Below are 27945 nucleotides of genomic sequence, written 5' to 3' on the forward strand. Positions count from 1 at the left end.
AGTAACGTATTATATGCGTTTGCAAATGTCCTTCAAGTATTTTAACCCTACATTTTGACAAATAAAAGGCGTTTATATTCAAGCAAATACGAAACAAATACAATAACCAAAGATGCTAAGTTTTGTTACACAGAATTATCACGAAAGTATCTTAATATTACACCTAGTTTACAGTGTTACACAATAGAAATAAAGTAATGCATATATAATATTTGTTTCCACTAACTGCTAGAGAAAGAGTACAGTAAGATGTTTCCCCTTTCCTTTTCTCAACAGTTTCATTCCTCATCAAAAGACATACCTTACACCTTACAACATAGAAAACATTGGGACACTTGTACCACATTTGGTTTGCTTTGTTTATTTTAATATTATAAACAGGAAAATAATGCATTACTAGGGACCAATGGCGTATTTAAGGGGGCTTCCGGCCTTAAGCCCTCCGAAATTTTAATTACTGTTTTTAAGTAAATGAAATATCTAGCAGAATGTTCACTTTCCCAGTAATAAAGTTAGCAAAGCCCCTCCGAAACAAAATCGTAAATACGCCACTGCTAGTGACATTGACACACACGTATGTGTTCATAAATTAATTTTATATTTCAAGTACATAATTGTTTCTAAAATAAATTACAAAATTCCTCAGGAATGTGTACAGAGGTGAAGGTACATTCAAACCGTTACTTCAATCTTTTAAATAGTTGTAGAGAACAATTATGAACTAGGACAGACCATAACATAGTGTTCTTCAAAGTATTTAGCCGTAGTACGTCACTAGATGTATTGAGCACAAATATAAACTGACTCCAACTATTGTATTCGCCATCAAAGATATATACACTTTTTTGTTAATATCTGTGCGTCAATTATTATGAAACTCTCAGAAAATGTTCTTATGAGTTCTTTACAGTTTTCAACAATGTATTTTAGATTTCCATCTGGCCACACTGCTTCTCATTCTACTTCTTCTGCTTTCGTGCTGTTGAGCGAAAGGTGCTGAAATAAGAAAATAATAATTTTATTGGAACTACGGTACCAGAAATTTTAATCTCAAATATAGATATTTTTCTATTGATATTTTCACACAAAATACATAATTTTTTGTAATACTGGTGCAACAGTATAAAATATAATTTGAACTGAATTATGAAGCTCAGATTAACAGTTATTCCTGGCCAGAGATAACATGGGTCAATGAAAACTTGACCCATGACTCACTGACTCACCACCCACCAAAACCCATCGTCATGCACACTAATCCATGAACGCTCTCTACTCTACTGACTAAAGAGTAAAACAAGGTTGTGAAAATTATCACTAATCGGAGTTTGAATTTGCCCAAGCACCGCCCTGTTAAAATACCGATGAACCTGACATTTGTGACATAAAATGGTAAAGTGTCATGGGCCATATTACGATGAATTTCAATTTAATATTTTAATAATATATAATTATTTCCTTGTTAAATTATAGATATTGTTCAGTGGAAAATATAATCAAATTTCAAAGTCTCAAATCAAAGTAAAGTAGGCCAATGCAACGAAAAAAAAACTAAAGAAAATAAACTCTAAAATTCGGCAATCTCTCTAAAGCCAAATAATAACTCTTATTTCTATTATTACAATTACAAATATCATTATTCAAAAGTGTTTGAAGTTCTTTTCTCATTTAGATATACTCATCTGAGGTAAGTAAATAGAAACAAATGAAAAACGAAGAAAATTGAGGCCTTGAAAGTAAAACGTAGACAAATTCACCAGAGTTCAGAAGATGTTGTCTACAATGCATTAAATAGAGTGGATCGGTAGGTCATGGTGGTTAGAATGGGTCACGGTGAGTGGTGGATTGCAGTGGGTCACGTCGTACTAACCCACAACCCACTGTCCTACTCACAAATCCTGACCCACTTGACACACGATTCACTTCATCTCTGTTCCTGGCATATATTAAATCCTTAAAATTAAGGACTTAAGTTTCTAGAAGTACTACTACATCCGGAGTTTCGCCTATTTTCTTCAGTGTAGCATTTCTTGCAGAACAAACAATTTAAAAAACACACGAAAAGCAATGCCACTAGAGAATTTCTATTTCAAGTGTGCCCCTTCTGGCGCTGCTGTCGATGTGTGTTTTTTCGAACCTCCGTCGAAATAGGAGGGACAAATTGCTAAGGCCGAGATCTTTCAATTGTTGGATGCAAAAGCATTGCCACAATGAATTATTTCACGGACTTCGCTGTTCTCCGTCTTGTTAGCCATTCTAAGCAGCCTACGATCTTCACTCATCAAGATCAAATGACTCAATGACAAATTGGCAAAATAGCTAAAGTCATTGACTTCTTTTCCCTAAGCAAAGGAAGGGTTTCCTCCGTCAGAGATTGGCGGGGCTAGCGTCGAAGTATGTTTCTCATATGTTCGGAGGGCACACCTGAAACAGACCCTCTAGGGATTTCAACTAACTAGACTCATTATCGATGAGCTGTAGAATGAGTTTCAGTTTTTTTTTCATTCCCCTTCAATGTCCCAATGCGGTTTCCAATTTGTTATCGTCTGGCACTATCCTATTTGTCTGGCACTAAAATTTCCCCTTTCCTTATAAAATTTTCCCTACTTTCTTGATTGTTCAAATTCCTATGACAGAAGTTATGTGATAAAATTAACTTAACCATATTTCAATGAAGTGTCAACCACATTTGTATTATTTATTTGATTTTTGCTTCTATTTTTTCACTTTTTTAAACAAAAATATACACAAGTACACCCAGAAAACAATGGGTGCTAATTATGCTACTTTGAACAGACATACACACACACACACAGAGGCGCGCACACGCAAATACACAAACTATTGCTAATATATTGATTTATTTCTTAAGAACAAAAGAAAAATTTTAATTGGTCTATCATTCAACGCGAGAATTTCCCTGGATTTTCACGTATTATTGAAAAAATCCCATTTTCTCTTTTTGCTAAATGTACTTACGAAATTTCCCTAAATTAGGGAAATTCCTCTCAAACTACGAAAACTGGTCTGGAATTTAAAAAATATATTTCTCTTCTTTTCGAGACGAGAAGAGAAACTTCTCATCTCGTGAGGAGCACTACTACACAAAGTAATTGGCGCAGATGCTTGAAACAAGAAGCAAAATTCACATAATATAACAAAGATTCATCAAAGGTATGACTTAGCGTACATTTAACTAAGCGACGCTTAGGAAGATAGAAAATAACCTTTCAAGTTTGGTTATTATTCTGTTTTGGCCCCGTAGTGCATTTTACATTGCCCATCACTGGTCTAAACCCTTGGATTGATTATAGAGTGGTTACGAAGAACAAGTGTGCCATTATTACTTGACTAAATAGTTCATAACTTACCATCATAATTATCATTGTGGTGAGGATAATCTTTGTTTTAAGGTCAACTTGTGAGAAGAAGGACAGCAGAAGTTTGTCTCCAGTCACAAACATTTGAAAGATGAAGCTCATGGTTGCTATGGGCATATCATTTTCAGCACTGTATACCTGAAATGATAATAATTGAAATTTTTGAGTTGGTAATGATAATCACGAAATTGTTAAAACAAATCGTGTGCAAAATATTGATACGAATTTATAGACTTACGAAGATTTTTCTCTTCTGTTATATGAATTTTCTTTCTCTTTTGCCATGTTTCCTCTTTATCACTCTTCACCCTCACTTTTTGTACAAGCCGTCCCGGCTTCGATTCCTAAGGCAATACTCGGTCGAAAGGACGTAAAAGCTTTTCTCAAGCCAGCCATCATGAGTGAGATTTTTCTTGGTTTTTTCTCATTTACACCAGGCTAATACCGGGATAGTATCTAACATAATTGTCCCAGGCCGATTCCTTCCTTTCCCAAATATCTGGATAATGTAATCTCCGAGAGACGTCATCCCTTATATGTAATGGACTTAGATAGACTATAGGTGCCAGTAATCTTCAGAAATATAATTCCTAACTGTTGGATATTAGGAATAAGGTTATTGGGTAGAAAGTGGTCATGAATTTGGAAACTGTCTTATGAGTTGATAATTGAGGACTAGCTCGGGAGAGTAATGCTCCCTGAAGTAGGAACGAAACGCACAGTTCCGAAGGGTTGGCGTTATCCATTTCTTGCCACGTTGCATTCAAATAGCAGAAATCAAACGCTTGTGGCCGATCATGCTAGCGCTACGTAATACTAATGAATATGGCTTTTGGCGTGGGTTCAAACCCGGTCCAACGAAAGTTTTTTTATTTTTTACATTTTTATAACTTTTAATATTAAAATAAGATGAAAATAATACTCAACAAAGTTATTTACTTACTTTTGTGCAGGTAGGTAGTAGTAATAGTAGTAATATTAGTAGTGGTAGTAGTAGTAGTAGTGTTGGTGGTAGTAGTAGTAGTAGTAGTAGTAGGAACGGGTTAGAAGCCCCGCAGGGTTCGTTTTGTTCCACCTTGACCCCCATGATACAAATTTTGTGATCAACTTAAAACAGCTGGCTAGAGAAGCGCGCGAAAAAAAAACGTGCTTCCGGGAGCATTACTCTCTCGAACGGGTCGTGATAATTGTGATAGGCTGTGCAAATAATAGTTAGTTAAAAATGTAATTATAATTATCAATTTATTGATCGTGTTAATCAAGATTATCTTGAATAGTAAGAAATCAATTACAAAGATTTAGCGTAAGATAGGAAGTTCGGTACAAATATATAGAGGAATGTATGAGGAAGATAAAACCAGTACAGATTGAGAATAATGCGTTCATGTAAGATATGTTGTTACTGATTAAAAGGAGTCTGTGTTCGCACACTTGTGTAACCTCACTAATGTAAACTATAGTTTCTGGTAAACTGTGTTTAAATGTTTTTCTTCGAAATACCGAATTATTTTATTGTAGCTAACACACACCTTCTTTCTTTGGTGCTCTTCTTTCTTTTCCGCTTTATTATTTTAACTGCATTATTGACCCCCCAAAATTTAACAGCCTAACTATATTGTAGTATCCTATACGTGGTCTGTATTTGTTAAATAAGTCCACGTGATCGCTTACTATAAGTACGACAAGAAGCGGACGACAGGCATCATCGACATCGTCAGGTCAGGTGACTGAAGCAGAACACAAGCGCCACCGTCGTCCAGAAGAAAGTATAAAACTTTATGTAAGGTCTCCATCTATATCAGTTTCGGCTAATTAAATCCCCCTTTCAGCTTCCCTGGAGTTTTGAGAGATTTAACCTCACCCAAGTTTCTTATCTTAGCTGAAGTTTTGAGATCTCCTGCCCACCTAGCTTGTCTGGAGCTCTATGGGAACTCAACCACTCTCTTAGCTTGCATAGAGCTCTGAGAGATCCTAACTGCAACCACTTAACTTGCCTGGAGCTCTGTGTTTTCCCTTACCTGGAGTTCTGCGGGACAGTAACTTCTCCTTACTTGCCTAGAGCGATGAGAATTCCTAAAGCTCTTAAATCTAGCTTGTCTGGAGCTCTGTGGAATCCTTTCCTTGGATGTCTGGGCCTTGGAACACTTTATTTACTCAAACTGCTTAGAGAACTTTGTATTGGTCTTTGGGTCACACTTATAGTGACTTTATGTTATATTGCATATAACAGGAATTTTATAATACAAAAAGTAGTGAAAGAAAATCGAGTTCCGTGTGTTATATTGCTGTACCTTATCAAGGTAATTTAAATATACATATTACGATGCGTGTCTGGAAAGTAAAATTACAGTGTCTGGTATTCATTCAAAGTATATATTTAGCAAAATGTCTACCACAACGTATTAACTGAAATAGAATTTTAGTTTAACGTCTCATGGTTATGCCCTTTAGGTAAAGAAGGCGAATATTAATGAATTATTGTGAAATTAATTTTTTGTGCTCTCCTACCTGGAATCGAACCAGGGACCATGTCCACCATAAGCATACACTCTAGCTCAGGCCCGTGCTGGCCCACCGGGATACCGGGACGTGTCCCGGTGCGCCCTCCGAAATATCACAGTATAAATAAAGGTACAAGTTTTTAGTAATAAATTCTTACAGTTTTATTGGTAAAGAACTCGTGAAAGGTGCAGTGCGCCCTTTACATTAGGCGCCCTTGCGAAACCACATCAAATATGAACGATTTTATTTACTCTTCTGTATAGCACAGTTCTGTACAATAAATACATACAGTTACTGTTGACGAAGAACCCGTGAAAGATACAATGCGCCCTTTACATAAGGCGCCCTACGAAACATCACATTATAGATAAGTGGTTTTAGTTATCCTGTATACCAGCTTTGTTTAATAAATTCAAATACTGACTGGTAGTACAGAACTGTGAAGAATACAAGGCGCCCTTTACATAAAATGCCCTGCGAAATATCACATTATTTTTTTAATTTTATTCTTCTGTATTTCAGTTTTGTATTATGAATTCATACAGTTGCTATTGGCAGAGAACAGATAAAGAGTATAATCTCTTACAAAAATTTTATAAAGTTATATATCTATAAAACGAAACAATATGATACATCAAGAATAGTTCGGATATTCAAACGTACGATGCATTTATGCAATACTACACTGACACTAGTCTCTAATTTACGATCTTTACGGCTTCGAAGCTTTCACAGTCTTAATATGCGTCCATATATCCGAGCATATTGATTGTTCCTGTGTGTTTCAAAGCAGTGTTCGGGTAATCAGTACCTGTTATATTTCTGAAATTTAGCTGTATTCATTTCCGTAAAATGTGGTCTTCCTGTCCCGGCGCGTCCTCAGGTTGTGGATCAAGGAAAAGGCTTATGGGATATAGAGATTAGCTGCGAATATACTGAGTAAGCAGTCGCGGACAGACAAGGGGTGATAATCCAACTTGAGAATTTGGTGTGAGACTAACAACCTCATCCTGTAAAAAAAGGATTGTTCAGATAAATTCGCAGAATCCTCGGATCAGAACTGATAACTTGGCACGAACTCAGCATAGTAATATCGACATGAGATTTGGAACATGGAATATAAGAAGTCTCTATAGGACAGGCGCGTTAAAATTCATAAAAAATGAATTTAGAAATAGAGGTTGGACCTAGTTGGATAGCAGGAAGTTAAATGAGAAGGAAATGGAGGAGTCAAGTCGGGAAATTTTACGTTCTTTTACGGGGAACAAATTAAAAATTACCAGCTAGAAACAGGGCTTTCCGTTCACAAACGAACACATATCAGCAATTACATAGATTGAATTTGTTAATGACAGATTTTCTTTTACTTCTCTTAAGGGTCGGTGGTGTAACATTATTGTTTTAAATGCACATGCCCCAACAGAAAATAAGGATGACGATTAAAAAAATACAGTTTTTACGAAAGAATAGAACGGGTATTTTATCATCTCCTGCAATACCATATGAAAATTCTGTTAGGCGGTTTCAATGCGAAGGTAGGACGAGAGGGAATTTTCAAACCGATTATGGGGAATAAATGTTTGCATAAGGAAAGTTGTGACAACGGCGTTAGACTCGTGAACTGTGCAATATCCAGAAACCTTATCGTGAAGATTACAAAATTCCAACATCGCGAAATTCATAAATATACTTGTAGTTCATCAGATGGAAAAACACATATTCAAACTGATCATGTTTTAGTAGACAGAAAAGTACGCTCTAGCACAACTGATGTTCGGTCGTTCAGAGGAGTAGATTGTGATAGTAAGAGAGAGACTATCGTTGAATAAAGGAAATATTCAATATCTGAAAACGAAGCGGTTTAATTCTTTTTTAAAAAATAGAGGAGAGTCAAGTGAGAGGGGAGCCAGATTGAAGTGTCGAATAGAGTCTCGGTTTTAGAAGGTTCGGAGTGCACTAGTGTGCAAGATACTTGGTTGAAATTAGAGATAACATTAAAATTTCAGCAAAAGAAATATTGGGGCAAGCAGAAATACGTAGGAACAAACTATGGTTCAACCAGGAATGTACTCAAGTAGCAAAGAAAAGAAAACAGAACAAACAGCGTTGGCTACAAAATCCGAACGAAATAACTACATAAATTTTTTTTTGTCATCTGGCAGAAAACTTCTACAACTTTTAGAACAAAAGAAACGAGACTTTTGAAAGTTAAAATTAATTAACTTGAAGATAGTAGTGAAAACAAAAACATTCGGAACATGTATAAATGCATCAACGAACCTAAGAAAGGCTATCAACTTCGTGCTTATATATTAAAGAAACCTAAAGGAACAGTTCTCACTGATACAGATAGCATCTTAAATAGATGGACAGATTTCTTTGACGATTTGCTTAACACATAGCCAAAAACTAATGCGCGTGGAGAAAGTGAAATGCATGTAGCGTAACCGTATATTGCAGAACCTAACCAGACAGAAATAGAAATCGCTATTTAAAAAAATAAACACACATCTCCGGGTGTAGACGAAATTCTGGTTGACTTAATTTTAGCTGGAGGGGAAAAATTGTAGAGCAAGATACACAAACTCATTCTCCTTATCTGGAACAAGGAGGAATTACCACAAGAGTGAAGAGAATCAATCATTGTCCCAGTTCAGAAGAAAAGCAACAAATCAGATTTAATAATTATCGAGACATTTCTCTTGTCAACATCCAATAAATCCTCTTAAACATTGTATTAGCAAGATTGACTCCATACGCAGATAAAATTATTGGAGATTATCAGAACGGATTTAGGCAAAATCGATCAAGTATCGACCAGATATTTACCATTCGACTAATACTTGAAAAGAAATGAGAGAATACGACATCCTGGCACATCAATTATTGACTTTAGACTCTGGTAGGAGGGAAACATTGTACAATATGCTTACAGAATTTGCAATACCGAAAAAGGTAGATTAATTAAGATATATTTAAATGAATCCCAAAGTAAGGTTCGAATGGAGGAATTCTTGTTCACGAGCTTTCACGTTGAGAATGATCTGAAACAAGGAGATGCGTTCTCGTCATTATTATTTAACTTTGTTCTGGAGAACGCTATAAGAAAAATCAAAGACAGCAATCAGGTCCTAGAGCTGAATTGTATTTGCCAGGTTGTGGCGTATGCTGATGTAAATTTAATAGGGAATGATAGAAATGCAGAAATCTTAATTAACGCTTGCAGGGATATAGGCTTAAAAGTAAATGCAGAAAAAACTAAATAAATGGAAGTTTGTCGGTATCGTAATACTGCATTTTATGGATGCGTTAAAATACCAAATAATATTTTCTTTCGACAAAGTGGATACTTTCAAATATCTAGGATCATTATTAACAGACCAAAACCATAATCAGTAAAAAACTTGATGTCAACTGGAAGCAGGGATTTCGTGCTATTATTCAGTTAAAAATCTTTTGTTGTCGCTAATTCTGTTGAGGAATTTGTAGCTCAAAATATAAAACGATAATCATGACTGTTGTGCTGTATGGTTGCGAAACATGGTCACTGACTCTGAGGGAAAATCGCAGACTGAAAACAAGATTCTTAAACCAATATTCGAACTCCAAAAGGAACGAGAATGGGGAAAGGCGGAAACTTCATAAGGACGAACTGCATAATTTTATACCGTTTACCAAACTTTGTTAGGGTCATCAAGTCTAGGAGGCTCAAATGGTCAGGTTATGTAGCCAGAATGGAATAAATTAGAAACGCTTTCGAAGTTGTAACTGAAAATCCAAATAGGAAAGTGACCGTTAGGAAGACCGAGGAGCAGATGGGAGGACAATATTAAAATGGTTCTCGCAGAGATTGAAATATAAAATAGAAACTGGGTTCAGTTGGCTAAGGACAGAAATCAATGGAGAGCTTTTGTGAACGCGGCAATGAACCTCCTGTGTCCATATGCCATAGAGCTATATTAAGTTGTTGATATATTTCGCTTCTTTTTATTTGACAGAAATGTTATTACAGGAATTAAAAAGTTTTTCTGTAGTAAAGAGGATTTCGATTCGAGGTTAGCTATTTACGTTAATACTAAAACAAATTTAGTGGTGATTTTGATATAAAATGGTACCCATACTTTCTTTTAAAGTCTCTCTCTCGAGCTCCTTCGTGGCTAACCGGTTAGCGTACGCGCCTTTGGCGTGGGAGACCCGGTTCGATTCCCAGCGGGAGCTCATGTGGTTCGGATTCCACGTTAATCAGTATGTCCACGTCCCATATAGCCTTGCTGCTGAACGGGACGTAAAAATTAACTCAACAACTCTCTCTCTCTCTCTCTCTCTCTCTCTCTCTCTCTCTCTCTCTCTCTATATATATATATATATATATATATATATATATATATATATATATATATATATATATATATATATATATATATTCCCGTTTGTATGGGCGCCCTTTTAGTAGACTTGTCCACCGCCCTCATTAGTATCCCAGCACGGCCCTGCTCTAGCTACTAGAACAGCAGGGAGGTCTATCTTATTGAAAGATGCATGAGTTATTAATGATGCTTCAACTTTTCTGCTGCTATTGTCCAAACACTTGTTAAGCTGGCGTACTAGCTTTTCTGAAATTCTATGACTACTACTAGAATCACATTTATGTTACATGCCATTGGTATATAATGTTTTCATAAAAGGGAACAAGCGCTTTGTGAATTTCCACCAGGTGCTTATCTTGCGCTTGGAGGTAACGTATGGCAGAGTGTACTTCATATTTATCGGGATTCTGAAACACCTCAACAATTGTAAATATATGTCACTTGCACTTGACTTCATGTAACAATGAGAAAACAGCCGCGAGAGGAAGTAGAAGGTTGACAGTGAAAGCAAGTGTAGCCAACTTACGCGCGAAAATATTTCATGAGTTGTAACTTTACTTTATCGATACGCCTCGTATATCAGTATGGCATTGAAATAAAAGTTTAGATAAACACATCTTCTCTCGTCGCTGAATCAGCAATCTTAGATTGTTTTGACACAGCTTTCCATTCTTTCCTGTACTAAGCCAGACTTTTCATTTCTTTGTAGCATTTTTTCCTATATCTTGAATTATTGCCCATATCTTTCAATCCGAGACGTTCATCTGTGTATTTTACTTCTCTCATTCCCTCTGCAGCCCATAGCGTGATTTTTCTATGTCCCATACTTTCTAACAATCATCCTATCTCTTCTTTTCAAAATACATGTCGAACTTTGTATAGATATTTCCTTTTTCTTCTACCATCTTCGGCACTATATTATTTGATACATTATCTACCCATTTAACTATCAACTTGCATCACATCTCGAAGGTTTCCATTGTTCGTTTTCATCATATTTTTATCGTTCTACCCAAATATATACAGGGTGGGCTACGAGAAAGAGGCCCACACCAGATTACTGTAGACTTGTGCCTCACCTTACATAATACTATATTTTAACAATTTATGTATTGAGTTTACTAAAGAAATTTGAGCAAGTAGTTGTATATGATATGTTTAGCTACAGTATTGATTAGCATATGCGGCTAAATATCTGTACAGGGTATCGGAGAAGTCCTTGTGCTTCTAGATCTGAATGTCACAGCGAACAATATCAGTGTAGTTTTAGTTGTGATATTGCTAACACTGTTTTAATCGTAACAGAAACATTGGTCTCCAGAGTTCAAGTGTTTCAATTATGAAGCCAAGGTTAACTGGTTGCAGTTACATAGTTAAGGAACCATTAGTGCCACAGGTATGCGAATACACCAACGACCACAAACACAACGATGACGCGAGTAATGACTGCATTTAGAGATAGCTTTGGCAAGGACACTCCTCATAAAACAACCCTGTTTGATTGGGAGAAATGGGAAACGTGTATTTGTATCAAGATGTATCAAACAGAACCTCGTAGAGGGCGTAAAAAGATGTATGAAAGAACATGCGTTGCCGTCGCTTAGACAATTACGGTGTCTCTAGCTAAATTGCTTCGCAAAAAAAGCAGCTAAACTGAAGAAACTTCGAGCAATAATGCATGAATACATTATGAAAGATGTCATATGAAAACATTTAGATATGTGATTTCCATCTTGTTTACCTTGTGTCTCTTCCGTAAACTCTGTATATTTCACGTTCCCTTCTTCCTATTACAAAAACAAAATGTTAAACATGTATCGTCTATGATGAAGCTTGCTATAGTTAATCGTAAATAGTCATTACGAGTGATGCTTCATTAACAATTTCACAGTTTATTTGTCAGTAGCTTGCTCGCTTACCACGTCATCCTAGAGTGTGCGTTCCCAGGTTGGAATCTACCGATTTAGACCAATGTTTGTGAATGAAATCTAGGGATATAGGGACTTCTCGGATATAAGGCAATCGAAGTTACTCAGTTCTTGTATCTGTAGTATCCGTAATCTTCCTTCTGAATCTATCTCATCACTCCATTTTTTGCTTCTCCCTACTTTGTTCTAAGATATCCCTAATACAGGAAACAAAACTGTTAAATATTAAGCAGTTAAACGTTAAGTTGAGGTCAATATCTCTTAAACGTCGAGGTTAACCTTAACCTGTTAAACGTCAAACTGAGGTTAAAACCTGTTAAACGTTGAGATTAAACATTAATCTGTTAAATGTTAAGTTGAGGTTAAAACCTGTTAAACGTTGAGATTAAACATTAACCTGTTAAACATTAACAAGGGAAGTAGATGAAGTCATACGCGGGGATCTGCATGTGTTATATATCATTGGAAAGGTGACGCCGAGTACACCACATATGTGAAATATCTCGCTTGAATGGGGCCTGTAGGGGACGTGGCGACCATTTGAAGATCCGAACAAGGCACACTTCGAAATTCCAGAAAACGTGAACAAAACAGTAAGTTATGATCTAATTATTTTGAGACGTGGTATATTTAAGTGCTAAAGGTATCTGAATAGTAATCTGACATCAAATGTTTACAAATCAAAATGGCGGGTCCAAGATGACGGGCAACATGCAAAACACTGCTATCGAACTGAAATCTTGGAGTGAAAACTTGCGTTTTGATGTGAAAATGAGCGTTATGCTTCGAAACTATCTTTCTGAATCGCATTATGCCATTCACATTTGTAGCCCTTAGATATGCACTGCTGTGCGTAACAAGCGTTTAAGAGGATGGGGGAAAGAGTGTAGAATGATTAATGATAATGGTAGAGGTCAAAGAAGCAGTTTTAACACATCTTTTACGACAAAACACATAAGAACGTGCATGGTAGGTTTTTTTTTCCTGCTTGCAGTTATGGCAAAAGGACTCATCGAAAGAAAAATTAATATCTTTGACATTTTGAGCTTTTCGACGACATACGACACATGACGATCCTGAAGTATCTCTTCAGGGATTGAAGGAAGTTGGTAGTAAAATAATTATTGTCTATGATTGTAATCTGTTCGTAGAACAAAACTTCCATGTGCGCTACAAAAACTTCCCTTCGTTCCGTGCCTCAATTTTGACATGATTGTGTAGCAAAACACACTCCCTACAAAACATCACATATCCCTACTTTCCCGTTATGCACTATACGTATTTTTTACTACATGCATAATAATCACATATGTCCGTTCTGTACATATTTTTGCCTTTTTTGTCCGCCATATTGCATTTTGCACGTTTAACGTTGGATTCGTACTCCGCGACCATGGAAAATTCTACCTATCTGCTTTCAGTTCCATAGCAGTGTTTTGCATTTTGTCCACCATCTTGGATTTGCCGTTTTAAATTTTACTCTTGTGGTATCTGATTCATACATAGCGACGTCGAATGTATCTATATACCCCATTTCAGATCCATAGCATGTTTTTTTTGTAATTTGTGTCCGCTATGTTGGATCCGCCATTTTGATTTGTAAACATTTTATGTCAGATTTGTATTTAGATACCTTTTACACGTATTTATACACACCATGTCTCAAAACAATTACATCATAGCTTCCTATTTTGTCCACGTTTTCTGGAGTTTCGGAGAGTGGGACGTTCAGATCTTCAAATGGTCGCCACGTCCCCTACAGGCTCCATTCAAGAGTGATATTTCACATGTGAGGTGTACTTGGTGTGACCTTTTGAACGACATATAACACATGCAGATCCCCTCGTACCACTTCACCCACTTCCCTTGTAAGTGAATGTAGTGTGAACTTCTAACAAAGATTTGATCAAATCAATGAAGGATGAATTCCCAACCTTCCACTCCGCAATCAGGAAACTCGTTACCAGTTTAATCCTTAAAACATTTAGTTCTAAGGTCCGCGCACTATAATTAGAAGACTCACCTTATAGATTCTGTCCTGAATTAGTGAGCAGATGCATAAAGGTTGCGTTGTGTGAGCTTCGAATGTAAGGTCGCCATCAGGATGTTTCGCAGTAAACTTGGATGATTTGCAACAATGAGATTCTCGCTCGAATAATGCGAGTACTGACCCTGGAGGGCATTGTACTTCCATTCTCTAAAAGAAAAAGAAAAATTGCATTGATATATAAACTCAATTCAGTTACGTAGAAAGAAGTGTTGCATGTAATGATGTGGCCTTTTGCTACGGCAGTCTGTACTATGATAATTATAAAAGAGTTCAAGTGATTCATAAACACGTTAACTATAATTGAGAAATCACGTTTCCTGGAGCCACAAACTGAATACCCCCGTAAATTATAGTGTGAAGTATCAATGAAGAATAATATTAAAGCTGTTGACTCCTTCTTTTTCCTTTACGCCACGGCGTACACATTTATTCACAGGAGCAGTAGGAATATATTTTTTCTTACATTCAGCAGCATAAACTGAATTTCCACATTGGGCTACTCACCTCCAAAAACGAATACGAAAGCCCAATCGTATTTTTCAGGATCTCATAAAAAAAATGAATCGACATTTTTAAGTTTTCCGTACCATGGTTATGCCGTGTTGGCTAAAGGAGACGAAACGATGGAATGAAGAAAGTGAGAGTAAACGGGATAACCTCGAGGAAACTCTTGCACACATACCACAATCGCCAATTGGCGCGAACTGAGATAGAACCATGGACTCCATTCACCAGAGATGGACGCTCTACCATTGACCCAGCGTGGTCCCAGAATCTCGTAGAAACAAGGCAAAAGTCCATATATGGACCATATGACACTCAACGTGTTAAGTTCAGGATGGGAGAAAAGAATACCGTTGATTCTACAGTAGCTTTAGAACTGCGTTGCCTTAAATTAAAATAAAATCTGCCGAAATTTGATACATTGCCGAATACGTAATACTATAATTTACTAAAATGTGATTTGTTTTGGTTATATTTTATTTTTATTTAGGGGAAAACAAGTTGGGGTGTTCTGACACGATTTGAAGCAAGTCCGTATATTATTATTTTCTTCTGAGAATTTTTCTGGGTAACGAGAGCAGGGGATATTGTCAAAGGAGATTTAAATAGGTATTTTATTTTTAATTTTTTATTGAACGCCTATTTTCACGAACGAAAGAAATAGCTATGGTAATTATTATTGAGCCTCTTCTGATTATAGGCGGTTGTAACCGAAAAGCTATCTACGAGGGAAAGCCAGAAACTTCTTACTCTCACCATGATAGAGCTGTGCTAGTAATGTAAAAATTTTCCACAATGACAGGTTTGTATGTCAGTAATATACCAATACGAATATTCTTGGCCCATCACGAATAAGCCCATTACCAATATTCTTGGGCCGCGGTGGCTCAGTGATAGAGCGTTCACTTTTGGTGCTTGGGGTCCCGGGTTCGATCCCAGCCCCCGCCAAGTGAAAATTGTGGTGGACAAACACCGTATGCGTGGGTTTTCTCGAGGTTCTCCCGTTTCCTCCCACTTTCTTCATTTCATTCATTACTCATCATTACCGTCTCCTTTAGCCTAACCGGCATAATCGTGGAACGTAAAACTCAAAGATTTCATTTTTTCATTTTTTACGAATATTCTTGTTTTCAGCAACGATAAATTAAAACTATATTAATTGTATGTATTCTTCCTATTTCTGATGTGCTAACTAATTCAATTTGTACATTTAAGAATTTTTTGTTGAAGTTTAGCTCCTGTTTTCAGCACCGAGGCTATGTGAAACGTAGGCCTGCAACTTAAGGGTAGAATCTGAACCGCCGTAATGCGTTCATTGCTTTTAACGCTCTCTACTACCGGAAATCAAACCTATGACCACGTGCACTAAGGACTCTTACGCTAACCGCTAGACCAGTGGGAGGTATGAAGATATTTAAGATATCATAGAGAACAATTGAGAGGTTTATTTTTTAAAAAGAATACATATCACGGACAAAAGACTGGTTCAGCAGAAGAAAATTAATCACTACAGCATTCAATTACCAGAAACATAAGACCTAGAAATAACACTAACAGAGACTTTTATGAATTTAGAATAATAGAACAATAACACTAAAGTTTTCTTTTGAATTTCAAAATTCTATCACAATGAAATAAAATAAATTTTGAGATTGCTTATGTAAACATTGGTGGAAGGAGAAAATGAGAGGAAAAAACTACAGAAGCGATGTTGTCCACCACAAACTCACATTGCCTGATATTGAACCAAGGACTCGAAACAGGATCCTATAAAAATGCGGCAAAGGTCCATATATGAACCATATCACAGTCAACTACGTGTCAGGCACTAAGCTAAGCCACCATGTGTTTTAAATTCTATAGAGATTCAAACATTACAAAGTGTATTTCAACCGTAGATTTCACTTCCCTTACTATTGTTGAAGATAAATTTGGGGTACCATGTAACAGGGTAGTCCACAAAAAAAAAAAAAAAAAAAAAAAACAGTTGGGGTTCCACAAGGCTTATTTTATTCCTTCTTATGTATACAAATAACTAACGAAATGTCAGTACAATTAAGTCATATTTACAGGTCACTCCATTTTGCCTTTTTTTTTTTTTTTAGTTGTTGCCAAACCTTTTAGAAAAATATCAGTATTTGTATTCTCAAGTTACAAAAACGCTTTCTTCAGTGGAGCGGGAACATTTTTACGATGGATTTCAACCAATCGAAGACTAAACTGCTTCTGTTGTTCGTCTTTTGTCAAGGCTTCATTATACTTTTGGATAAGACTTATACCTTTCTCAGCTACATCATCACCACAGTCATTTGTTTTAATAATTCACGAATCTCTTTTTTTTAAAAAAATATCTCGACATCTAGTGATCAAAATAAAGATTACGAACTTATATTTACCCTGTTATTAGCACAGCTACTGTGTTAAATTACATTGTAGTCTTGATTCCTATAATGCACTATACAGGAATGTAATGGGGCGTATAACCATTACCCACCTAATATTTTTATAGGGCAGCATATATTTTCCTTAAATTTACGAATGAACGAGTATATACGGAGGCAGACATACACTATATTTTCAAAACTGTCCAGCGTATGCCCTCAAAAATTCTAGCATTAGATCATTGGTAATAGGCCTACTATAAGAACAAAAAGTTTTAAAATGGAGCGACCTGTACATATTGATTAATTGGGTTGAAATTTTGGAGGTAAGTAGCTTATGACTCAAGGGAAAATATAAGCCTTGTGGAGGATTATTTTGAACAAGTTGAGTTTTTTGCATATGGTTTTGGACCACTGTAACATACATACATTCTGTAAAAATTTGGGACAGTGTCCGTTATATATTCAATTCTTTAGCTACTGTTCGTAAGTGAAAATTTTAAAAGTCTCCTTTTTCTTTGCGTTTCTCATTACTGTCAGCTTCCTTCTGTATTTTCGTAACTCTTGTCCTCTTATATAAGCAATCCCGCACACGTGATTGTATTTCTTGATTCTCTTCCCCTAGAGTTGGGGCAACGAAAGATACCCACATAGCACACGACGTCCCTAGGACGTCCCATTTTGATCCCAACTTTCCCGTATAGTTCCTGGGATTATCGGGATAATGAGTAGGGACGTCCTAAAGAATTCCCACGTATGGTGTCCACGGGACGCCCGGATGGGACAGGAGATCCCAGGGAAATCCCACGCCGGACATACCTAGGACCACATTATCCCACGATTTACCAGTGGATATCCCTTCCAGGATATTAGGGCGCATCTGGATATCTCGCGGAGGTCCTGTGAATGTCCCGGGAGCAAATTAGGATGATGCCAGGATATCCCGTTGTCCATTGCGGATCAGTCTCGGACGTCTCCTGGACATCCGTGTGCTATGTGGGTAAAATAAACTCTTTTTATTTGGTTTATTTTTTGTGTGCCAGATCTTACGTTTATCCCGTAAATTTTACATTTTTGTGGCAAGTATTATGATATACATATTAACTTTTTTCAAAAAAATCCGTTTTCTTATTAATAAAAGAAATTATAGCCCTGGACACCTTTAAAATGATTTTAAAAGTTGAAAAACCTTTTAATCTGAGAAAATGATTTTTCACATGTTATTAACAACACAGCATATCTCAGTATTCAGAGATAAAGACACAAGAAGTTGCGTTTTTATCTCCTGTGTAGCTGACACCCAACACTATGATTACGAATAATTTGGTTTCTAGCATCCTACCTTTCATTTGTCAACACAATCTCAATCATATCGTACTTTAGATCTATAGTGATATACTGATGTTAGGAACAGAAGTTAGTGTGAACCAATAAAAGACTGCACTTCAGGTGATTGTGACTTTTGTGCAAAAGTGTTTGTTGTTTGTTATGTAAATTCTGAATATCACATCTTCTTTTACTCGCCCTTTTAATATCTTATCGTAAAATCTTATACTTCCCTCTAAAAAATTGATGTTCCCTTCACCTGAAAGCAATACCTGTAAGTTGATAGCAATCAAGTTTCATTTTCAGGCATTTTGCTGTATTTGCCGAGAGCTTTAATGCCTACAGCATACACAACCAATTTTACGTCTGCGTATAACTGGTTGCATACTTTAAGTTGAAAATTTAACGTTTCTTTTAGTATGAATAATTTATATGAAGTTTTATCCTAAAATTTGTTTATTAAACGAAGTTTTTGATACAGCCAAAAGGATATTTTGTACTGAAACGTTAAGAACAAAGGTAAGGAAGACAGTCGGGGATGTCGAAAGCCTGGTTGGGACTGAGAAAAATTCCCAGTGAGAATGGCTAGTCTCGGAATTCGGACACAAATGTTAACATAAAATATCCGCGAAGCGTTGCACGCCAACTTCAACGAAATTTTGCAGGTAGATACTAGATATAAAACAAAGTGATCCGTACTTTTTCGTTTCTACGGAAAAATGGTTTCAAGGGGTCAATGCCCGTTCCGAAGTATGTTCAAGAAACCTCGAAATTAAGGAATACCATTTTTTTCTTTTCTGTGAGAAAACAGTTTCATGCGAAGCAACACCCCACATTCAAATATCTCAATTATATTAAAAGCTCAAAATCGACAAAAGAACACAAGCGATTCTGAGGAAGCTATGTATGCAGATACTAGACGTAAAAGTAAGATATACGTATTTTTTCGATTCTGCGGAAAAACTATTTGAAAGGGCCCAAGCCCCTTCCGAAGTATTTTTTTATAAAAAACTCGAATCTCCATAAACAGCCCAAATAATTTGCAGAAAAAGTCGTATGCACATACTAGATATACAAGTAAGACATACACATTTGTTATTTGCTGCGAAAAAATGTTACAGGGGAAGCTACATCCCCAACCAAATGACTTCAAATAGTTTAGAAATGTCACAATCGACAAAAGATCACAAACAATTCGGATGAAAGTATGTATACGCATGTTAGACGTGAAATGAAAAAATATATATTGCAAGTACAATCCGCCACTGTATAACACACACTGACAGTTTCATGAGCACAATATCTTACGCAACAAGCATGTCACAATAATGATATTCCACAAAGAAATATTGTAAACAAAGTGACCTCTTTTACCAACCAGAACGAATGACAGCAACCTGTCCACAAATGTCACATGTTGGGATGTGATTCGTGACCCACGTACCGAATGTGTACCCACGTACATAGGTTTTAATTAATGGGTTAGTTAAACAACAGTGCTAGTTAGTTTAAAGAAAAGAAATTTTACCTGTTGAATGATGTCAGTCTCGGTGGTAACTTTGAGGATTTCCTTTCCTTGAGGTCCCACTTCATGAATTGTAAGGCTGAGGCTTTTGAACCATTCAGGATGACCTTTTGCCAAAAGAATGTCCTCTCCACGTTCGTTCAGAATTCTATAATGGTTCTCTGTCAAAATAATAGATAAATAAATTCAAGAGTAATATTAACATATCATTAATGTTATGTTTTGTATATAAATACTGGTTATAATCAGTGGTGATTTCTTCATGGAGCAGAAGGAACAGCCTGTTCTCTCCCTTTTGTGCCTCTCTAAGTAAGGTTTAAATTATTATAAATGTTGCGTTCCATAGAAGAGAAAATCCCATCCTCTGCCTTACTACAAGCAAGTTCCATGTGTCTGCTCTGCTGCCGTCTGTGGTGAGAGGGATATTTTCTTCTGAATTAAACTGAGCAGACACGAACATAGCGACGAAGCAGAGGAAGCTGAGCGTTTGACCTGTTCCTACCACTGTACTGGCTATAGCGTAATTTAGTGCATCATACAGTTCAGTTTGTATATATAACTTTAATTTGCTAAGGAATAAAGAAAATTGTTTGTCCTTTTATATACAGTTGTATGTCATATTGTATGACTTTCTTTATACAACTTTGTACTCCTATTTCTGCGAGATCCATCTTGATATTGTCCTCCCATCTGTGCTAAGTCTACTTAATGGACGTTTATCGATTGGATTTCCAGTTAAAACGTTGAGAGCGTTCCTCTTTTCTTCTATTCTGGATACATGATCTATTCACCTAACCCTCCTAGCTTTGACGACCCTAACAATGTTTAGTAAATAGTAAAAATTATGCAGTTCTTCGTTATGAAGTTTCCGCCATTCCCCATTTTCGTTCCTCTTGGTTAAATTTGTGAAAATAAAACGACAACGGAACAGATGACTAATACTTGTTCCAAGTTCACGAATTTGCAGATTTCGTATTGGACAGAAATGAGCCACAGAGTGTATGATAGATCATGTGAAAATTAATCCTTTTGATTCACTGGATTTTATTATTATATACGAGTATTTTAAGTGGCAAGTCTACCCCTCACCTTAAACAATTTAAGACTAAAATAAAATCTTACAGTAAGGATTCTCTAATAGTCACAATAATAATAATAATAATACATTTTATTGCAGAAACATCTGAGAAAGTCAGATGTATTACGATCGTGAGAAATAAATAGTTAAAAATGTTAGTGTCAAATTTAGAACATACCATAATATAAACAAAGATCACTGTACAACAGACGAAAGCATTTTAACTATCAATTTTGAGTTCGAAAAATTCATCAACACTGTATATACAATTATTAATAAGTGATTTCTGCACTTGCTCTTTAAAGATCAGAAATGGAAGTTCTCTTAAAAATACAGGAAGAAAATTATAAAATTTAACTGACATATAATAAAAGTTTTTTTGTGTCTTACTATATCCAAATCTAAATAATCCTCAACGGTTCCTGTTTCTAGTTTGATATGTAACGCATGATAAGACCCTAATTCATTGTAAATATGATTGGTTTCCTTGATATCAAGCAAACATTGATATATGAAAATTGCAGGAACTGTCTTAATTCCTAATTTAGCGAAACTTGACCTGCAACGCGCACGACTAGGGAGACCAAACATCAATCTTACATACACCGTATATCTTTTGTAATTTCAAAAGACATTTCATGGAAGACTGATGACCCCAAATTATCGTGCCATAACTTAAATGACTATGAATTTGCGCATAGTAAACAATTTTAAGTACCCTTAAACTTATGCAAATCTTAATCGACGTATTACATAAACTCCTTTACTAGCTCTAGATTTCACTTTAAAGATATGGTCGTCCCAGTTCAAATTGGTTATCAATTTAAAACTCCGAAAAAGGAACGGAATATATTTTTAAGTTCTGCATTCGAATTTTTGTCATTGTAGGTAAGCATCAAGTCTTCGATCTTGTCAGAGTTAATACAAAGCAAGTTGGAAGTACACCAGACTTAAATAATATTTGAGGTGATGTTTGATACAGACTGAACTGAGTCTTTTGGTCGTGAGTTGACACAGATACTGAGATCATCAGCAAATAAATAACTATTGACGAAGGGTGAAGTGACATTGTATGGAAGGTCATTAATATAAATAATAAAAATAATCGAACCAAGAATAGATCCCTGAGGCACTCCGTGTCTAACAGTCAAAAGGTTAGACTTTTTCTTCATAAACAACTCTGAAATCGTCCATTTAAATACGAATGAAAAAGTGACAGAATTACAGTGTCAAAACCATAGAATTCTATTTTTTTAAGCAAAATATCATGAGTAAGACCTGGAAGTTGAGGAAAAATCCTATTATTTACGAGCTCCCGATAACGAGGCTTAACATAATACGTGATCATTTTGGGTCATTGTAAGCCAGAAAATGATGGATTTTGTTTGTCCTTTTTTGCCTTCTTCGGCGTTTTCATATTTATTCGTCTTTTCAAATGCTTTTCATAGGTCTTAACGTCTTTTTTTGCACTTCACCTTTCGACAATAAATTTATTGGCAATTAACTCGAATCACCACCACCTCTTAAATATCTTTTCTTTAGTAAAGAAAATTCTAATGATAAGACATTCTTCAACGACTGGACTGATAAGACCAGATCTGCAACAATCACAAGTCAGATAAGGAGGCGTAATAATGTCTTCCAGAAGAAGGGGTGATGGTGGGGAAGTTTTCTTATTTTAGTTTGTACTTCAGTTTGTGGAAGGACAGACCGTTAACCTACCAGAGCTTGTATTTCTTTAGCATTGTAATTCTAATTACATTGGATCTTATTTTTGCGTCCATTTTCCAGTTTTTAGGTCTTTTTTTAGAGATATTTTTAAGTCTTTTTATAGGTCCTTTTTAGGCAATTTTTAAGTCTTCAATTTCCGATCAATAATCATGAGACACAATATCAAATGCTTTTGATAGATCATATAGTTTTACATGAACAAAGTTTACTGTCCCACTCAGTAATACAATTTATCAAAAATAATACAGCAGGCTTAACAGTACCTAGACCGGATCTATAGCCAAATTGAGAATTACTAAATAAATTATTATGTTCAAAAAAGTCAACAATCTGTTCATTCAAAACAATCTCAAAAACTTTAGATGTAACTGAAACCAGTGAAATCGGTCTGTGGTTATCAAGAGAAGACTTATTTCCTTTTTCATTATATGTACTACTTTCACTAATTTAAAGCATTCAGAAAAATAACAATCTAGTATACAAGAGTTTATAAGAGTGTAGGAAAAAAAATCATGATTAAAGTAAGGAGAGGCTCCTCAAAGCTCACACTGAAGCCCAGGAAGGTTATACTCTGTGCGTGTGATGGGATTGGTAGGGCATTACGCATGACGAGCTGTTGCCACCGGGTAGAACGATAGACTCGAATCTGTACCGTCGACAGTTAGAGCGAGAGCCTAGCAGTTCAAAAGAAACAGGTGGAACTGGTCAACAAAAAGAATATCGAGTACCATGTTGATAACGCCAGACACCATACATCTTTAACGAACCGACAGAAATTAAGAGCACTTCATTGGAATGTTTTCATCCGTTCACCGTATAGCCTACACCTGGTATCGTTAGACTACCATTCGTTTCAGTCCCGTATAATTTAAATTAGTTTCAAAAGAGGCATGTGAAAACCACGTGTTACAATTATTTAACCAGACTCCCGGAAGTTCTACAGCGATGGGAATATGGCTTTGCTGGAAAAATGACAGAAGATCATTGAACAAACTCGTGCATTATGTGTTTTCATGATATTAGTTTGAAGTCACAATAAATTTATACTTAAATTTGATCTCCAAAGGTTGAATAGTTTTTAGACAACCTGAATTTACCTATTCATGCAGAAAAGACTTTCTTTTTGCTAGGAACAAGCTTGCATGGCATCCACTTTGTGTTGATAGAAATGATCCTTGCTGAACATAATTTTTGAAGGGAACGGTCTGGGACTATATAAGGTAGTATCCAGTATCCTTCTGCTGTGACTGAAGAGAAAATTCCGACAAGAATAGCTGACCGAAGAAAGTATTACACATGTTCGATTGAACCAAGACACACTTAATTGAAATTCCGTAAATTTCTAGATATACCACTGAATAAAATTTCAGAAACGTAAATTCATCTACCGTAAATTGTTGACAGGTATACTAGGACCACTTAAATTGGAGACCCCATGAACCAAAGTCGCGCGCAAAGCCACTAGACCAGTGGAGAGGTCTACGTTATATTCTTGTTGTGCTGCGGAAGTGGATTATCTGCGAAAAGTGTGTAACGCGGTATTTCATTTACAGATAAGGTAAGCTACAGTAATTACGTTACTTACCTCCAGTAACTCTTACTTTCTCTTGAATAGTTATTTTACTAAGCGGCCGAAGTACATTGAAACTTGATGGCAAAGGAGAAGGCCAACTGGAATTCCAATTAGATGATACTTGTACTGAAAACATACAAAGAGAAATTAATTACAATTAATAACATATATAGAAATTTTACTTGCAAAATTTATCCAAAATTCTGTACATTTATATAGAGTAGTAACAAAGTATGAAATCAGTGCTGCTACCTCGTTATGGTTCAATTGTACACGGCACTGGTTAGATAACGTATTTCTAACACACTGGATGAGAAGAGAGGGCAACTTATGCGGGCTCAGAAATATGGCTTAAAGGATGAAGGTAGACAGTTCAGCTAGAGTTTGACTTACTCTGCCCGGTTAGGAAAAGCATTATGGCCAATAAACCTTCACCGCACGGACTTTGCTGTATAGAGAATTTTGAAATATGAGGTGCATGTTGTAATAATCCTTGGTTCCTCAGGGTCTGTCCTATCAATGAAGGTTATTAACCCTCTACCGGCCGAATTATTTAACAGAGCTAAAAAAAGCCTTTTTGTTTTTATAGGATATAATTTTGTCCCTAGAAACTAAAAAATAATAATTTTGCAACAAAAAAATGAATGCATACTTTGCAGAAATAGCCATATGTATGGAAAATCACATCGAACGGTAAGGTTACATATACAGATAAAATATACGGAAAAGTTTCATAAATTTTAATTTATGCTTGAAAAAGTACAAATTTTACATGCTGAAACAACAAAATATAGAAACACAGAGATTCAGGACAACACTTCTTTGTACATTTGTTGAAGGAATATATTCCAAAAATGTTCCAGGAACATTTTCTATGGATATATATTTCAGAAACATTTTCGAGAAATGCTTCGCCAAATAGAACTTCTTGTTCATGACGCAGCACACTGAGTTGCTCTATTTCCCTGGTTGCTGAGTTGATGTTCCTAGTTGCTGGGTTGATATTCCTGGCTACTAGAATGATGTTCATTGATGCTGAGATGTTTCTGGTTTGTGAATTGATGTTTCAAAAGGACCGAGATCATTACTTTCGGTATTTGAATCCGGGGAGGGGGGATCCGGACCCGACTCCCCCCGAAATTTCGATTTTTGTGTAAATTTAGCCTAATTTAGGGGTAGTTTTAGGGGTTCTAATAAAATATACCCTCATATTGAATCCCCCCCCGACATAAGTTCCTGCTCATGCTACTAGCGACAGGCACTGGTAAAAAACACATATTTCATTTGTTTTGTGTTGCTGATAACAAACGGAACACCTCCTTTCAATTGTTTGTTGCTTCGAGGTTCATGGTAGAAGAGTGTTTATCAACCTGTCGCTTCTACACGAAAACGATAAGCAACATAACAATATATTGTTTTCTTCTCTGGAGGATCGTACAACAAAATTTCGTACGAAAGTGATTTACTTTGTATGTATACATAACAGTTTACTGCTTGTATCCAGACATCTCTGATGCGTAGGGGTCGTGGTTCCATTTAACTCGCGCCAACTGGAATTTTGTGATGGGCAAATACCGTGCGTTTGAGCTTACTCGAGGTTCTCCCGTTTCTTCTCACTTTTTTCATTGTACCATTTCTTTTATTGTCTTTATCACTGTCTCCTTTAGCCTCGGAGCAAAAACAAGGGACGTTAAAGTAAAAAAAAGAAGAGAGAAAGTAAAAGAAAGAAAGAAAGTTGTATCCAGATATATTTATTCTTTTGTTTTAAAATTATGAACAATAAAGTAAAAGAGCATTATAACAATAATTTTCAACACGTAATGTTAAAGTTAGTTTGGACCACGGCTGGAAACAGTGGTATACGCAACACGTGCTCAAGGTTTAAACATCCCTCGTGCAAATATTACGGAATAAGAAAACATTTTGCTACATTAACTTATCATATATGAACAAAATTACGCTTGTCCTAAAATAAAATGAGATTCAGAGATGAATCCCGCCCTTGATGAAATGATTGAGCACTGGATAGAACTATGCAGGAGACAACTAATTAAATTTAACATACCGGTATTTAATGATAGAGTGAAACTGTCACATGTGCATACATTATATTACACAGACGGACTGTTTAAAATACATTTATTCACTGCCGAGTTTGTAAGTTTATTTCGATTTTTCATCTTTATGATACTCAGTGATGATATCAAGATTTCCCCCAGTGGGCTTTGAATATACAGAGGGTGAAAGTAGTACGGTACTCCTAAAATACCGGTAACTCACGTTGAAAATGATTAGAGGTACGCTCCGGGCAACGTCGGATTGACCTGCTGGCCCGCCCTTCTTCAATGGAGGTTTCCGCGCACTACCAGCAACAGCTTTTGGGTCGAAGATAGTGAGTGCCACTTGCTCGTTTTTCTGAACATTGAATCCACAGAGATAAAGTAAGGTATCTCTGTGATTGTATCGTTTGTATTTAATTTGGATTCCAAGCCCAAATTTGACCTTGGAAACAGAGAAGTTACAAAACGAAATTGGCTGAGCTATAATACGATCAACCAAAAGTTATACTGTAGTATACGTCTCGCATTTAGTGACGGATCATCTGTTTCGTCAAGGCTTCTAAAGATTTAGGCATATTAGCTAAACAGTTGGCAAACACGAAAACTGAAACGTACTTTCAGGATCACTGAAAAGATATATTTCTTATAAACATGGTCATGCAATTGAACACATGTTATTTGAAAGCCAAACTGAGAAGCGAAGGCAGGAAGTTACGGAAAGAGGGAAAATAGTTTCATCAGTAATTAATGTGACTAAATTTATGTAAACAAGACCTTGCTTTTCGACGGAAAGAAGAGATTGCATACAGCTTAGATGATCCAGATGTCAACCATGGGAACTTTTTTAGAAACCATTCTTCTGTTAGTGACTACGATCATACAATCGTCTGGAGAAAGTTATTGAGCAAAGCAAATCTTTTCATGAATCTAGAATAAAAGAGGGTGGGAAAGGAAGTGGAAAGCTAATAACAGTTTCAAGCAAGAGTACAATAGAAAAAAAGTATCCATATTATTAAGAAAGATATACAGGACATTATTTGCAATGAAATTAGGAAAGCTAACAAATTTTCCGTACTAATGGATAGACAATAGATGTGTCTAGTTTTGACCAGTGTGTAATAGTAATTCGATATATTTTGGAAGCAGAAGTGAAGGAAAGAGTAATAGGACTAAAATGTGTAAATTCTACAACTGGAGATAGTCTCTTCCTAACCTTGACCGACACATTGCACGAAGCTGAACTAGATGTGACAAAGTGTATTGTCAATGCATTTGATGGAGCTTTGAATATGAGTAGTCAATATAACAGCGTCACAGCAAGGCTTCAGGAGTTAAACATCAACCATATTCACACGTGGTGTTATGCCCACGTTTTCAACATTGTAATTTGTGATACGGCGCAATACCATCCAGTTTCCATATCTTTCTTTGGATTACTACAGGAAACACAGACATTTCTCAAAGAGCCCTACAAGCGCCTTAATATGTATATACAACAGAACCCTAGTGAAAGTTTTGTTGCTATTGGAACGGTTAGATG

At 36.1% G+C, this 27945-nt stretch overlaps 1 protein-coding gene across 1 annotated transcript; it reads right to left on the reverse strand.

Moving 5' to 3' along the window:
* Window positions 1-27860, reverse strand: LOC145683170 (uncharacterized). The gene is made up of 6 exons (XM_081754534.1): window positions 27812-27860; window positions 24358-24471; window positions 19967-20124; window positions 14201-14374; window positions 3372-3518; window positions 1-996 (listed from the first exon to the last, which is right to left on the reverse strand). Exons 1-6 carry the CDS (start codon window positions 27858-27860, stop codon window positions 955-957), a joined length of 684 nt encoding a protein of 227 aa, XP_081610660.1. The 3' UTR covers window positions 1-954.
* Window positions 27861-27945: the final 85 nt, after the last annotated feature.

Source organism: Thermobia domestica, chromosome 4, assembly GCF_964235325.1.
Source record: "Thermobia domestica chromosome 4, izTheDome1.hap1.1, whole genome shotgun sequence".
Classification (NCBI taxonomy): Eukaryota; Metazoa; Arthropoda; class Insecta; order Zygentoma; family Lepismatidae; genus Thermobia; species Thermobia domestica.